The sequence below is a fragment of the Etheostoma cragini genome, chromosome 2 (genome assembly GCF_013103735.1).
Source record: "Etheostoma cragini isolate CJK2018 chromosome 2, CSU_Ecrag_1.0, whole genome shotgun sequence".
NCBI classification, from domain to species: Eukaryota; Metazoa; Chordata; class Actinopteri; order Perciformes; family Percidae; genus Etheostoma; species Etheostoma cragini.
The window spans coordinates 6,802,909-6,817,511 of record NC_048408.1 but is presented as its reverse complement, the minus strand read 5'-3'; the positions used below and the strand labels follow the sequence as shown (position 1 = coordinate 6,817,511).

The 14,603-nt window shown below is 41.7% G+C and overlaps 2 protein-coding genes across 5 annotated transcripts in view; one reads left to right on the top strand and one right to left on the bottom strand.

Annotated features, from left to right (window-relative positions):
- The window catches only part of rptor (regulatory associated protein of MTOR, complex 1), a 184,551-nt gene extending 178,207 nt beyond the window's left edge, over positions 1–6,344 (bottom strand). For 2 of the 4 annotated variants that reach the window (XM_034891052.1, XM_034891060.1), the window contains exons 1-2: positions 5,903–6,344; positions 3,983–4,157 (exon numbers count right to left, since the gene is read on the bottom strand). In XM_034891052.1, the coding sequence (XP_034746943.1) occupies positions 3,983–4,150 (168 nt within the window). In that variant the 5' untranslated portion in view covers positions 4,151–4,157; positions 5,903–6,344. The remainder of the gene's footprint in view (positions 1–3,982; positions 4,158–5,902) is intronic. The other 2 variants (XM_034891069.1, XM_034891076.1) reach the window with 1 other exon arrangement.
- Positions 1–14,603, top strand: part of LOC117956277 (excitatory amino acid transporter 3-like) — a 381,877-nt gene that overhangs the window by 253,488 nt on the left and 113,786 nt on the right. The window lies entirely within an intron of this gene.

Genomic DNA, 14,603 nt, shown 5'->3' with positions numbered 1-14,603 from the left:
TGTTTCTATTATCAGTGCACTAATTAGGTGTTAAAAAAAGGCACACCATCTGCTTCTGGCGGCAGATTTGTAGTGCTGTGTGCTCTGCACCATCCAGACAACAATATGCTTCCCTGGAGAAGTGTCTCCTCATTTGTTGATTTGCTGTCAACATGCTCCACTGTGATTGGCTCAGCTGTTTCAGAGTGATGAGGCAAGTGAGAGAGTACAGCTGAGAGAGCAGCGATTAATCACCAAACCCTACGATCTGTGGTCCACCTCACCCTAGTCTTGCATTGCCAGACTTTCCTCCACGGCGCTGCAGAAGAGGGTCTGGCTAGTCCGCACAGCATTCCCAGATGATAAAACAGACATCCGGCGGAATTCCTGGCGGCAACCAAACAATCCCGGAAATAAAAGGTTGTTGATATAGACTAACCTCACCCAGACAGGGTTTGCACTTTGCCCTGCTGTACATACAGTACATAAGTCAAAAGAGCAGGTGAGCGTACGGGCTTGCGCCCTCTGTATGCCATGAGACTATGGGTTTAATCGAGTCTGTGCCATGTGTTTTGTGACTGGAGTAACCTACTGTGCTTCATTAAGCAAAAACAAATACGACCACACAACTAAATATGAAACTAATCCCAAGAACCACACGGAATTTTCTTACTAGACTAGTGAATACTTTTCTAACAAGCGCAGGAAATAAATCAACAAGCAGGTTCTGCATCCATGGGCATTCATATTATTTTAGATAACTTGAAAAAATATTTATCAAATCCATCATTTCAGCAATTACTGCCATCATAAAAGATGGATTTAATCCAAGAACAGAGTTACATTAAAAGCCAAAATCATCCCGCAAAAAAAAACACAAAAGCCTGTTTAAGTCGCAGCTCTCGGAGCACAGAAATCTTACAAGTGTATAAATGAAAGTTCATGGCCTGATAACGCTCTGAACCATGAACGATGTTCCACAGTTGATTTAGCATGACTTTTCTGATAGGAATGTCCATTCCAGCCAGCCACTATTACATCTTTTAAATCAATAGCAGAGTCACATTTAATGAAGCCGTCTGATTACACATTTCCCTGGAGCCGGACGCTGGCGGGCACTGCGGTGTAATTCCACCAATGTCTTAACAGAAGCAAGGTGTTAAATTGCCATTTGGGTGAATTTCTAGAATGAGTGCAGAGTTTGTGAGGGTTATGTATGACAGTGTAGCATTTGCCATCATTATGGCGGCAGTGCTCTGTAGCCATGTGGCTTGAAGCACTGCAGTGGATCAAACGGCAGCTTTATGAGAGCCGAGACACACTGTGTCTGTTCATGAGGCCCAGCTTTGTGGTTCCCCTGTCAGAGCGTAGTATGGGCAGCCTCCAGCAGAATCACATGAAATGCCACTCTAATAAAAACGAGGGTGGCCAACGATTTGATGCTGTCTCCCGGCTGTTTAAAGACTGGTGTCCTCTCAAAGCGCAGCGTGCAGTGTGCGCGCATTTGATTTGTCTCTTAAATGGACTGAAGACTTTGAGAAGTGGCATTGTGGATGGGTAATTAACTAATCCTAAACCCTACTCTTTCCCTTAATACACCACAAATACAAGCACAAACTTCCGAACTGATGCCTCGGCTGCTATGTGACTATATTAACAATAAAAACCACAAAGGCACTTTGTGATATGGAGTTAAAATTGCAGCATTTGTTGGGGAAGTGCTTATTTCCTGAATGCTTGTTTCACTTATTTGCCATGCTTATTCATTTTTCTGCAGAGAGTTTGATGAGAAGATTAATTTCATTCTCATATCTGTACGTTAAAATATGAAGCTACAGACGTTTAGCTTAGCGTAAAGACTAGAACAAAATAGGTGGAACTAGCTAACTGGGCTCCAAAGATACCAGAGGTATTACATGTTAATGAGCCACCTTTGAGGTGCTGGTAAGCAGACTCTGTTATTGTTGGCCGGAGCTAGCTGTGTCCTGTCCATATGCTAAGCTAAGCTAACCAGCTGATAGCTGTAGCTACATATTTAGTGGAAAGATTAAATTCTCATTTAACTCTAAGCAAGAAAGAAAATAAGACCAAAATTTGGAATTTTTACTGAGACAACAATTATTTTGCCTCATTTTTTTCTGCCTATAACCCTTAATAAATATAATAATATATTAAATCTTTGACACTTTCCATGATTGCAGAAAAGTATAGGTATCGCCAAAGGCTGAAATCAGTGAGTAAACTTGAAAGTTAAACATTCACAAGAACTGTGCAGATAACAGCACTAGTGTATGTACTTTACACATTTAAAGTAGAAGGCTTGCAGTATTCTTGTTAATTGAAATTCTTGAAAAGACCAAAACCAAAAATACTTTCCGACTTTCCCAATCTGTCTGTGACACTCAGCCCAAAGCCCATTTGCTCCTACTAAAGACGTAGAAGTTCCAAATATATACTTTCAATTTAGAAAGCCTCAGTCATTTCCTAAAACTGTGTGTCACTGAGGACTATTTTCAGCGGCGGAATAACACTTAAAATCATTTGGTGTGCTATCAAGTATTTATGGCAATAGGATGACGAATGTGAGACAACTCAAAAATAAACTACAGCCCACTTTCATGGTAATGAATCACTCATGTATTGTTAACTGTTTTTGGACAACATTAAACACTAAGGCATGTAAAGGCACAGGGTAATACGCTATTTCAGCCTTATATACTTAACAACAACAAAAATAGAACGCACCCTTGTAAATCTGATGTCATGTCTGGTATTTTTAATATCTAAAGTAGGTCAAATATTTAATTAAATTCAGCTATTAGGGATTTTCTGTTATATATATAATATTCCCTCCAATGAAAATTACTTCCTGTTGGGTTTAGGGAAAGGCTCCCATAAGCTTTTTTTGTACATTTTGACATGACACATGTGTGTACCAATTTATGTTAGTCTATGTGTAACGTACGTACGCTCCATTTTTGTAGGTGACGCCATCGAGCAATTTTTGCTCGCCTTTCTACAAAACCCTTAAAATATCAAAATTTCACCATGCGTGTGCAAAGTGTCATGACTTTCTGAGTATTGGAAGGTTCCCAAAAAGCCAGTTTATTGCACAGAAAAATAAAGAGTAATAATAATAATTCCTTTAGTTTCAGTAGGGCCTTCACCGCAGTTAATAAAATCAGCGTGAGTCTATTCCCTCCATAACATCTGCGTGCACTAGATTGCTGAAACGACAGGAGAAAGAGCCTCTACTAACACCCAAACCACAGCTGTGACCTCTTCATGCTTCTTCTTCTTTTGAAATCAAAACGGAAACTCGCAAATATTGCCCCTGGGTGGTAAAATGTTTAATTGCTGCCAGACAGTGAAATGAATCTCGTTACTTCAAGACTCCCACTACCCAACGCAACCTGCATTAGTTTAATCAATAACAAATTAATGTGACCGAGGGAATTCTTACTGATTGTCGATTAGTCATGCCCATCCCTTGTCTTCGAGTCTTAACGCTACGAACTCTGACAGTGATTATGGGACAATCCTCCACCAAAGGTATGAATGGTGAGCACACCACCACTTTGTAGTCATAAGTCTCAGTTGTTGACAATAGTGCGCCGACTCAGTGCTCTTCAGCCCAACATTTCAAATCTACGCCCCATCCATACGTGTGCAAACCGGAAACATTATTTAGGGGTACAGTGTGTGCGTAATGACTATAGGTGAAGACTAGCTTCCCCACCACAAATGATTCACAACCCAGTCAAACTGGCTACAGTCAGCACGGCCCTTTGGGCCGCTTAATCAGCTCATTAACACTTGGAGCCCGAGCTTGTCTCATACATGAAGAAACAGCAAAAATCATGACTTTATAAATAATGAATAATAGAACTGCAGCGATGATGGTATAGATTAAGAATTGGATCACTAAGGAGTCTCAAAAACAGTTTCAATATCAATAAAAATGTACAATCCCCCGCCCCTAGAAATAGATCTGATAAATTACCCTGTCCTTCATCCTCCAGCTCTGCGCTAAAGCCTTGGAGCCCTCGATCTTCTCCGAGTGTCGTTTCTTCATGAAGGCCAGGGGAAGCTTCCAGTCGTTCATGTCGGCTTCCTCTTCCTCCGTGAGGCCCACAGCCGGCGAATGCAGCAGGTCCGAGTCCATTTTCATCAGGGCTCTACAGGGGAGAGCACTTATTAGAAACACTGATTGGATGAATTTCTGTCACCTCGTGCTGTGCAGTTGGGGCAGGAAACTAACCAAAAATGATCATTTTAGCTGTGGCTGGCACTCAGCTCTCACCTTACAATGAAAATAAAAAACTAATAAGTCACTTACTACTTAACTACTGGCCTATATAAGTTGAACATGAATCTTAAATAAAAGATCTCAGAAAATCAACATCTCTTGTCATGTCACCTGAAAGCATGCATTCGCTAAATTCAAATCATCAAGCAAGAGGAAAACACTGCGCAATATATGCTAGGGTTTTTCATTTATTCTGTATTGTCAGGGTCCAAAATTAACTTCTTTGTCCACAAGCCAAATGGCTAGTGAATGTTCATTTTTTCATAACCTGCTGTTGTATCCCAAAGAGTCTGTGCAGTCACGCAACAGGGACTCAACCAACATGAGACTAAAAACTTAAAAAGGTCCCAGAATTGTGGAATTTTCATTTTATGAGGTTTTTCTAACATTAATATGCGTTCCCCCAGCCTGCCTATGATCCCCCAGTGGCTAGAAATGGCAACAGGTGTAAATCAAGCCCTGGGTATCCTGCTCTGCCCCTGATAAAATGAGGGGTCGATCTGGAATCTTGCCCCTTATGAGGTCATAAGGAGCAAGGTTACCTCCCCTTTCTCTGCTTTGCCCGCCCCGAGAATTTGGCCTCTTTGGAATTTGAGACATCATGGCTTTCAAACGAGCAAAGTGGCAGTTGGTCAAGGCCACATCCCCACCCTCCACCTTGCCCCCCCTCTCTCCTCCTCAAAAGCTACCGACTCAGAAATGGCACATGCTAAGGAAAGCTCATTGTGGGACTGGATCTAGTGGCTCTCCAAATTTTGCCAGTAATAGATTAATTTATGTGGGCATAGTCGTCAACATTTTACAACTTTGGCTTCTTGTGTTAAATGACGAAAATAGTGTGTAGAGAAATAACTCTGATCCTCAAAATAGGATATTACAAAAAGTAGGTCCAAGGCTTTAGCCGACAACACGTGACCTAACTTCCATCTAAACGGGGTGAACTTGTGATGAAAGCATACAACTCCTGCTGGAGAGTGAGCTTTGAAATCCTCCAGTCAAATTAAGTGTGCAGATGTCCTTTTCTCTGCTTAATGGCTGTAAGAACAAAAGATACCAGTGGGCAAGTTGGTTTTGAATTCAATACGTTTGACACTTATGAGTCATGTTCCACGCACTGCTGTGAATCTCATGCTTGAATGGAAATAACAACAACTGAAACCAAGCCCACTGGCATCTGGAGCAGCCTCGCGCTGTAGTGTAACGTTAGTGCCCAAGTTCCCATCACACTTTCACATTGGGGCTTAAACTGGGCACGTGAACACTACTCGAGCCACATATGAGGAGCTAACGTTGGTCAGGTTGTGTGCGCCTGAAACCATGTAAATACGGTCCGGTTGTGTAAAACTTGACTTCATAGCCGGAGCTCTTGGACAGTTAGCAAATAAACCGGCTAGCTAGCTTAGTGCTGGCTAAACTAGCGCGGCTAATTTGACAGCTCTCCCTGAAGCAAGTTCTGGCTATCGCATTCAGCTGTTCAACTGCGGGAAAGGCTAGTGCTATTTTAAACCTTTCCCAGGTTGCGAAACTGCACGAGGAGAGAGATATGTGAAACAAAACAGATGTGCAGAAATGGCGCTAGTGGTGGTTAGAGAAGCGTGCAGATGCGTGCAAGACCTTGGTACGGTGGGATAATCAACCCGGGCTGGGGAACCTCTCCGTCTCCGGACGAGGACAGATACTGTCGCACAAACAAGCCTGGTTAGAAAATTGTAGGGCAGCGTCCACAGTCTATATAGTATGTCAAACCCGTCAAATCCAATTTGGACGGGTGCGTGTTTGCAGGGGAATCTGCGGCTCCTCTCCCCACGGCTCTTCGCTATGGGAAGGGGCTGGAGACGAGGCCCATCTTCACACGGACAGTCTGCCACAGCCACACGAACCACAGGCCACACTTATCGATTTCCGGGACACTGTGGGCTTAGTCTACAAACCAGCGACTCTGTTAGCTGATTTCGTGTGATGGTGTTCGTGGTAAGCAATCACAATCCCGAGAATCTCTCCGGAGAGGTACTTCTTCAGCACTTCTGCAAGGGCGCAGCCATCTTGGGTTGGACCCAGAATGCACTGTTGGGGCGGCGCTGCGACGGGGCCGTCATGAAACGTCACTGCCGTGTGCCACACACCAAAATATAAACAGTCTCACACCGACGTGCGGCAACCTGCCTGAAAACCGCCTCACTGCAAGCGCGTTTATCCCAAAAACAAAGTTTTTTTAAAAGCGGTTCCTGCCGCTTGGCTTTTACCACCAGAAGTTTAGCACAGTAACTCTGGGCGACAGAACAGACTCTGCGCGCGTTTATGTGGGCGGCAACAGCTTCCCATCGCTACTGTCGAGATCAAAACCCCTTCCCTTGTGCCGCGTTCCCCTTAAAGGTCCCATGACATGCTGCTCTTTGGATGCTTTTATATAGACGTAGTGGTACCCTTATCATATCTGAAGTCTCTTTCCCAAAATTCAGCCCTGGTGCAAAATTAGAGCCAGTTCCACAATGAGCTTTCCTTAGTATGTGCCATTTCTGAGTCTATACCTTTTGAGGGGGAGGGGGGGGGAATGGTAACATTGCCCCTTATGACCTCATAAGGAGCAAGATTCCAGATCGGCCCATCTGAGCTTTCACTTTCTCATTTTTCTCTCAAGGCAGAGCAGGATACCCAGGGCTATCACCATTTCTATCCACTGGGGGACCACAGGCAGGCTGGGGGAACTCATATTAATGTTAAAAAAAACTCATAAAGGGACATTTTCTTTCCATGGGACCTTTAAAGTGACTAAATGCAGCAAGTTATGCCACTCTTGGCTAATATGGATGCCATTTGTATTTTTTTTTCAGAAATAATATTATCCTTTATTTATTTTACTTTTCTAGTTTCATTACTATTTTTGGTTTAAAAAAAGGGTAAAGAAAGGGTAATTGATTTATTTACAAATTATAATTTTAAATCAATACCCTTTTCCTACAAGAGTTCACATAAATGCAAAACCCTTTACATGAAACAGTAGGCTAGTATTCACACAATTAAATGTATAACTATAGCCATGAACACACTTGTTTTTAATTTGTGTGTCCCTAGAGAAGCAAGTAAATGTTACCAGTCACTATACTACAACTTTGCATTGATATTATATAACACCATAATTACACTTGACAGACACAGGCTTATTTACATAGGCTACATATTTATTTTGTCAAATATAAGGAAGTGAAACACATCTGAGCAGTGTTTTTATAAATCAAGATTAGGTGTTTAGGCATTTATTACTTAAATCAAACCTGGCATGGAACTCCTTAATCTTAGTTCAGTTTTTTAATCTCCTTCACACCAGACTTTTCACAACAATATATATATATATATTTATACAATATATAACAATCTGAAGTTATGACAAATGTAATAACAAAATAATAATAATAAACGTTAATAAATAATAAACATCAAAAATACTCAATAACATCTATCATATGAAAGTTCTGAGGTTTAACAGAATGTCTCCAGTACACCTAACAGTACAGGATCAAGGAAACATACAAACCTATATTAATAACTGTTCAACCTTACGTAGTATGTATTCCATGTGTGATTTCATTATTGCTGCTAATAACTGACTGTTATTCATTTTATTATCTGCTCTAGCTTTTCCAACATTTTAGACACAAATATGGTACTACTGCTAATAACAATGTTGGTCCAAAATAATGTGAAATATTTTTGTGTATTGAAAAGAAATTCTTGAGGCAGGACCCTTGAACCCCCTGGCATCAAACACACACGCACTTAAGTCTTCCACAAACCTATAGGGAACACGTGTATGGGTTTTGGCTGATTTATTAGCCAAGTCAGGTTGTGCATGTTGTTGTGATGTCTTCCGTCTGTGTGATGTGTTGGATCCTGAGTTAGTTCATGTGATAGCTGCATCCATCAAAGAATCTGGGGAACAGCTGTTCTAAAATCCCTCACTGCATGTGGGAGTGTTTTAAAAGTAGCCTGGGCTGTATTTAAGATGTGGCTTAGCCCTCACAACGGTGACTCAGTTGCACCAAAGATGAGTGTGAATTTTGGCCCAAATTTGAGGAATTTTGACATTTTCATAATCTTAAAATAATACTGTGTTCCTTTTGGCCTTTGTTATGCAGTTGTGTGCAGTGGAAACAAGCTGTGGACACAACGTCTGACATGTCATCACCATTTAACTTGATACATTTCTTAACAAACAATTGCCTATTAACATAAGCATCAAATGCGGAACAAAATGATTACGCTAGCATGCATTTGGAGGCGTCTCTCTGGCCAACCGGTAAATGTTCACTCTTCTTTTATTTCTGTTCTTTGGTCTCTGCCAACTCTGGGGGAAATATGTGTCTCTTTAGCTGCTAAATGCTTGATAATGTTCACCAGCTAATCACTACCTTTGTCTGTCTGCCAAATGGTTCCGGGTAGTGGACAGCTTAGCCATGCTTGCAGCATGCTGGAAACCCAAGACAATTAGCTAATAGTTGCTATAAAGCTCTGTAGAGCTAAGAGAAACTGTAGGTGATAATTCTTTGTGGATGCATCACTACAAGCAAACCTTTCACATCCACATAGGTATGTGTTTTATTGTTAATCGAAGAGCGCAGACCTCTGCCAAGGCCGATGATGCATTAATCTACTCACAAGGTCCCATTTCCCTATTTGAAAAGTGTTTCTTTCTTGGTAATATTCCAAAATAATTAAAGTCTGGATTCACAAGAAAAGGTGGATATTCTCTGAGGTTTAAGTGGTGAATGTACAAGAAAGAAAGTCAGAAAAGGTGTTTTTCTCAAGGAGAGTAAGAGAAGATTCAGAGAATTTCTCCCAAATGTATGACTTTATAATCTCAGAGACTAAAACAGTTTTTTTCTCGTAATATTGTGATTATTTGCTTGTAAATTTACAACTTTAACATTAGACAATTCTGAGTTTTCTCCTCGAAATATGACCCCCCTCCCACAGCTCCATGTGTATTTGATTTGGATCTGCTCCACTATGCTATTGATTTTATATTTTACAAAAAACATTGATTTTAGCCATCTTCCATAAAAGTGGATGCCTTGCTTTTTCAGCACCTGCAGAGTCAAGAGTATTTACAAGTGATTTGTCCTCAACATCCTTTGCTGTCAGGTTTCACACTCATTTCTCAAACAGCAGGAACTAAAGGTTGGATTTTGAAAGAAAAGAGAGAAAAAGCTGTCCCATCTGTCCCTGAATCAAATCTAACAACAATCTGCGTGTGCTCACTGAGGGAGTCGCTCTTGACATTACTGAGAGCCGTTTAATTGGGAGAGTACAATCACCATGTTTACCATGTTTGTTCTTAGTCAACACAGACATTTGCTCCAGGGCCTTTATGACTAAAATCAAGCACAGCACAGTCTGCCTTGGGCGTAAAGGACAATGCTGCGCTGAGATGACTAGCAGCTTTCTTTGGGCTGTCATCTCATCAGAAAACATGAAAATGCAACACCAGATGGATGAAGCATGAAAATATCCCTCCCAGTGCATTCGCCAGCGCAGCAATCATCGCTGCAGCCTCTTGGCTGCGCAGGAGCAATCTGCTGTGTAAGAAAGCCATAGGTACATCCGACTGAATGGTGTGTGTGAATTGGGGGTTGGGGGGGGATCAATCCAATCTCCCAGGTGTGATCGAAGTTGGGACCCTGGGATTGCTGATAGTTAACAAAGGGAGAGCAAGAAAAAGAAGATTAGTCTCCTTTTTCGTCTCATCCGCCCTTCCTTCATGTAGGGAATAGCAAAGCAAGAGAAAGACGAGAGACAAATAAGACTGAGTGATGGATGGATTCAAGGAGGCACGCGTTTTATGATAGAGGCTTTTCATGCTATGTGATCGTCTGGTTGCCAGTAAAACGTCCACCATGTAGCTCTGGAGAACACACACTAGTTATACATCATGCTGGTGTCATACTGTCTGTAGACCACAGCATAAAATTTCATGTGAATCGGATACATTTTTTTCACATAAAATCGTCATTCAACGGGGGTTGTCGTTTCGCGTGTCATACATATGAACATTTTACCTTCTGAGATTGTGTCTTACTGGTGTGAATATGACCTGTGAACAAACTGAAACTGAACTGAGTTGGTGGCGCATTGACCCTCAATCATTGTAGACGTAAAGATAGCCTGGACTCTGATCATGCATGTGAAGTTCCAAGTAAATTGGAAAATGTGAAGTGAAGTGAGAATGGCTTCCTTTGTTAGGGCAAAACACACAAAATGGCCACCATGCTACGCCCGCTGCGTTCTACCAAAACACAAAAGCTTTGCAATTTGGCATTGACATGCTGCTCACCCAATTTTAGAAGGATCTGTTAAATCTTCTAGCAGGAGTTTCAGAAAGTTCCATACCTGTTGAGTCCCTAAAATGGCGTGTTGTCACTTGACCTTTAATGTCATCGCTCAAGTCATCAAAAAATTCATTCATAGTTTAAGTTCATTAGTCGGGGATTATACCAACCAAATGTGAGACAAATCAGATAACCCCCCTAGGAGAATTTCAAAATATTTGCATAAAATCAACAATATTAAATGTTTTTGTTAGATAGGCTCCTAAAACAAAACCCCTAAAATCACTCACTGGATCTCTTGTAAGAAAATTCAGAGGGAGATAAAAGGTACCACTGAACTTGTTTTTCTTGAATTCCTAATCATGCATTCCTTTGCTGTTTTCAAGCCAAGTTTACAGTCCATCGATAAAAACACTGCTGCAGCGATAACTGCTTTGTTCTCCATTGCATAGTGATGATCAGTATTTTACTTTCTGAGCAGCTCCAGTGAAAGCCTCAGCCTTCATAACTCACACTCAAGGTTGACTGAGAATATGAATTGTAAATCTATCAAGTCCCCAACGGAAATTTGTGAGACAATGACGGCTGCAGTGAATGCTTTAAATGGTGTTTACTGGAGGATAGTGGTTAGATACATACCAACTTATTCTCTTGACTGTCAGTAGCTTTCTAGTACAGATGCTGTGGCTGCAGCTGATGGACAGAAATTGCAGGTTTGAGGCAGAGACTGCAGATCTATCAGGATGCAGGGTGGATCTGCCCTGGCTGGATGCCAGAAGCTGCAGTTGGGGCTGCAGCTGACTTGTGATAGCTGCAGGTTGAAGCTGAGGCTGAGGGCTGGATGAATGTATGTAATGTAATGTATACTTTATTAATCCCACAAGGGGAAATTACAATGTACACTTTGTGACTTTACACAAATTACACACAGGCCTGAATCATACACACATTCTCAGTACCTAAACACACACTAAATGGAGAGATGTCAGAGTGGGAGGGCTGAAAGGCGCCCCGAGCAGTTGAGGGTCTGGTGCCTTGCTCAAGACCACTTTGGCAGTGTCCAGGAGGTGAACTGACACCTCTCCAGCTACCAGTCCACCACCATACTTTGGTCCGTGTAAAGGCTGATGGGCATGCCTATCAAATAGATTGTCGGCAAGGGCTATGGCATTCCCTGGAAGTCGTTGTTAGGAGCTGAGGTCAAAGCTGGTATGTCTAAAATAAAGGTACAGGCAACAGAGGCTGCAGGATGAAACAGGCTGAAAATTGGTTTTCTAAATGCAAAGTTTGTAGGCAGAAATCACTAGATTCTTCTTGTGTGATTGAGACTGGCTTCCCTCCAACCCAACACAGTACATTTGTGCTGCTTAACAACACTTATGGCTGAGGCCCATCCTACAGTCAGGACATGGTCAAACCATACACCCAGGGTGCAATTTGCCGGGGGGGGGGGTTGGATTTCCTTTCTGGCCCTGCCTCTGCTGAATTATTTGTATCCCCTGTGGGGACAAAGTGTATCCCCCCTCCAAGTGATTAATGCTACTTCACCAATAGACCATATATCATAAACCTAAAGTAGAAGTATTACTAAGTAAAGCGCTGTAATGTGAACACATAGTTGTAAAAAACAAAAATCAGAGCATCAGTTGCTGGTTGTATTTATCCGCTAAAGAGCTCTGGGATGCCGGGTACCAATGGCAGATATTTAGCTGCCAATAGGTCACTTGCATGATTCTTGCAATTAGTTGAATTCCCTTTGGACAAAAGCGTCAGCTAAATGTGGAGTGGAATAATGTAATGTACATGATGATACCACTGCTGTTGCATTGTGGAATATTTTAGCAAACGCCACTGAAATGCTTCAAGCGCAGGTTTTAAATTACAACTGTATCTGACAACCGCACTCTTATTAAAACCTACCAAACCATTTTGTCAATAATCAGCCTTGAGAGATATGCAAATCGCCTCTGTGTTCATGCAATTACTCTGTAATTGCTAGCAGCTTCTTCAGACAAGATAATCGATAGCCACTTACACAGGTACCTATTCATTCATGACTGTACAGGCACCATGGAGCCCACATCCTGGAGACATGTCTCCATGTAGCCTTGATCAATGAGTTCATATGAGACTAGTCGACATCCAGTCAATTGAATGAATGTTGGTGTCTGCTTTGTGTGTCTTCCTTCAGGCAAAATGGATGTGCGTGACGCCCATTGAGAGATTACCTGCCACACGGTCAGCAGGTTAGGAAAGTGAGTGATTTTTTCCTTGGAAAAATGTGTTTTTTAATTTGTAAGCTCACTTTCTTACAGGTCGTATGCTTACCATTTTTACAGAATGGAAAACATGATAGTTTGGATCGACAACGGTTCTGGTACAGAATAGTTTCACTGGATGTCCCGCAACAAGGCAGGTCGGCTTGGCTCTTTTGAGGAATGACTGTAAAGATTTACAAAGAATATGTTTACGGCATTTTCCCTCTAACTGTGACGTTTCGGGACCTAATGGCAGGGACTCCAGGATTTGAACAAAAATTTATTTTGCGGGGAGCAGATATTCCACCTGAGCAAGTTCCATCCTGAGGCCACTTTGCAGAGCCACCGTCGCTGCGTCCTAGCGACGGTGGCTAGTGTATGTTCCTTTTGCCAGACCTTCCTCCGCAGCACTGTGGAGAAAGGTCTGCCAATGTGAGACTGAAAACATGACAAAACACACGAAAGAGAGAAAGAGCAACAGAGACTGGGAGTGGGGGAGGAGAAGAGGGACAGGAGGGCCAATTCACCTGGACCTTGAGTTTTGAAGTGATGTTTTCAATAATGGTGATGTCACTTTGTGTTTGACAAGGCAGATGCTGGATGGATTTTTGACACTTCAGCCTGAGCATAGGCTGTAAAAAGCAACCCACACACACACACACACACACACACACAGACACACACACACACGCTGCTGACCTTCCCAAACTCACAGTGGGCGGTGTGGAGTGCCTGGGTCTGAAAGCAAACCAGTACAGACCACTTCAGCTGACTGAGATATGATTATGGCTCATTAAGGGCAGCGAGAACTGAATCATCATCTGAACAAACTGGATCTAATAAAAAAGCCCAGCAAGTGGACATTACAGGTTTTCAACCAGAGTAGCTAGGTAGCTAGGGATAGATAGATAGATAGATAGATAGATAGATAGATAGATAGTATAATGGGAAAATTACATTTAACCAATGATTTTCATATAAAGTATTCACAATGAGATCTCCAATGCCTCTCAGAGTATATGACTTCTGTATCTGTCCTCAATGTCTTCTCCTTGTAGGAGACAACTGAATTTGTTATGACTTTGCATTCTCCCACCAAGGACAAAATGGCGTGAAGTCTGACAGAACCAGTTGTCTAAAGCCGTGTTTATCATAGCAGGTACTAGTTTGAAACGATAGCCTATCAAAAGAGACAAGATGCTAAGATGCTCAGCTAAGATAGAATGACCGGTCAAGAGATTTGACACACGGAGGTTAGATTCAGAAATATGTAGTAGAACTAACTGTCTGCCTGAGGTCCACTGATTGTTATGTTCAAGATTAACATTTGAGATGTTGAGATTTAACATTAAGATTTGTTTCCCAACCAAGGGTTGGTTTTCCTCTGCGGGTACGGAATATAAGGAAGTGTATAACTAATTGTGGACACAGAACTGTAGTCACTCTGTAACTTTGTGCATTGTGAGAGCTGTTCTTGTCATTGTTGATTGTTCTCTTAAAAACTTTCACCGGAGACTAAAAAACTTTGATTCAGTTTGCAGCTTGTCTTTATTCTGTTTCAACAGAGTCTCACTTCAAACCAAATTCCACCCTTGCTGTTCAAGAAACTTCCACCACAATAGATAGATAGATAGATAGATAGATAGACAGATAGATAGATAGATAGATAGATAGATAGATAGATAGATAGATAGATAGATAGATAGATAGATAGATAGATAGATATTGCTAACA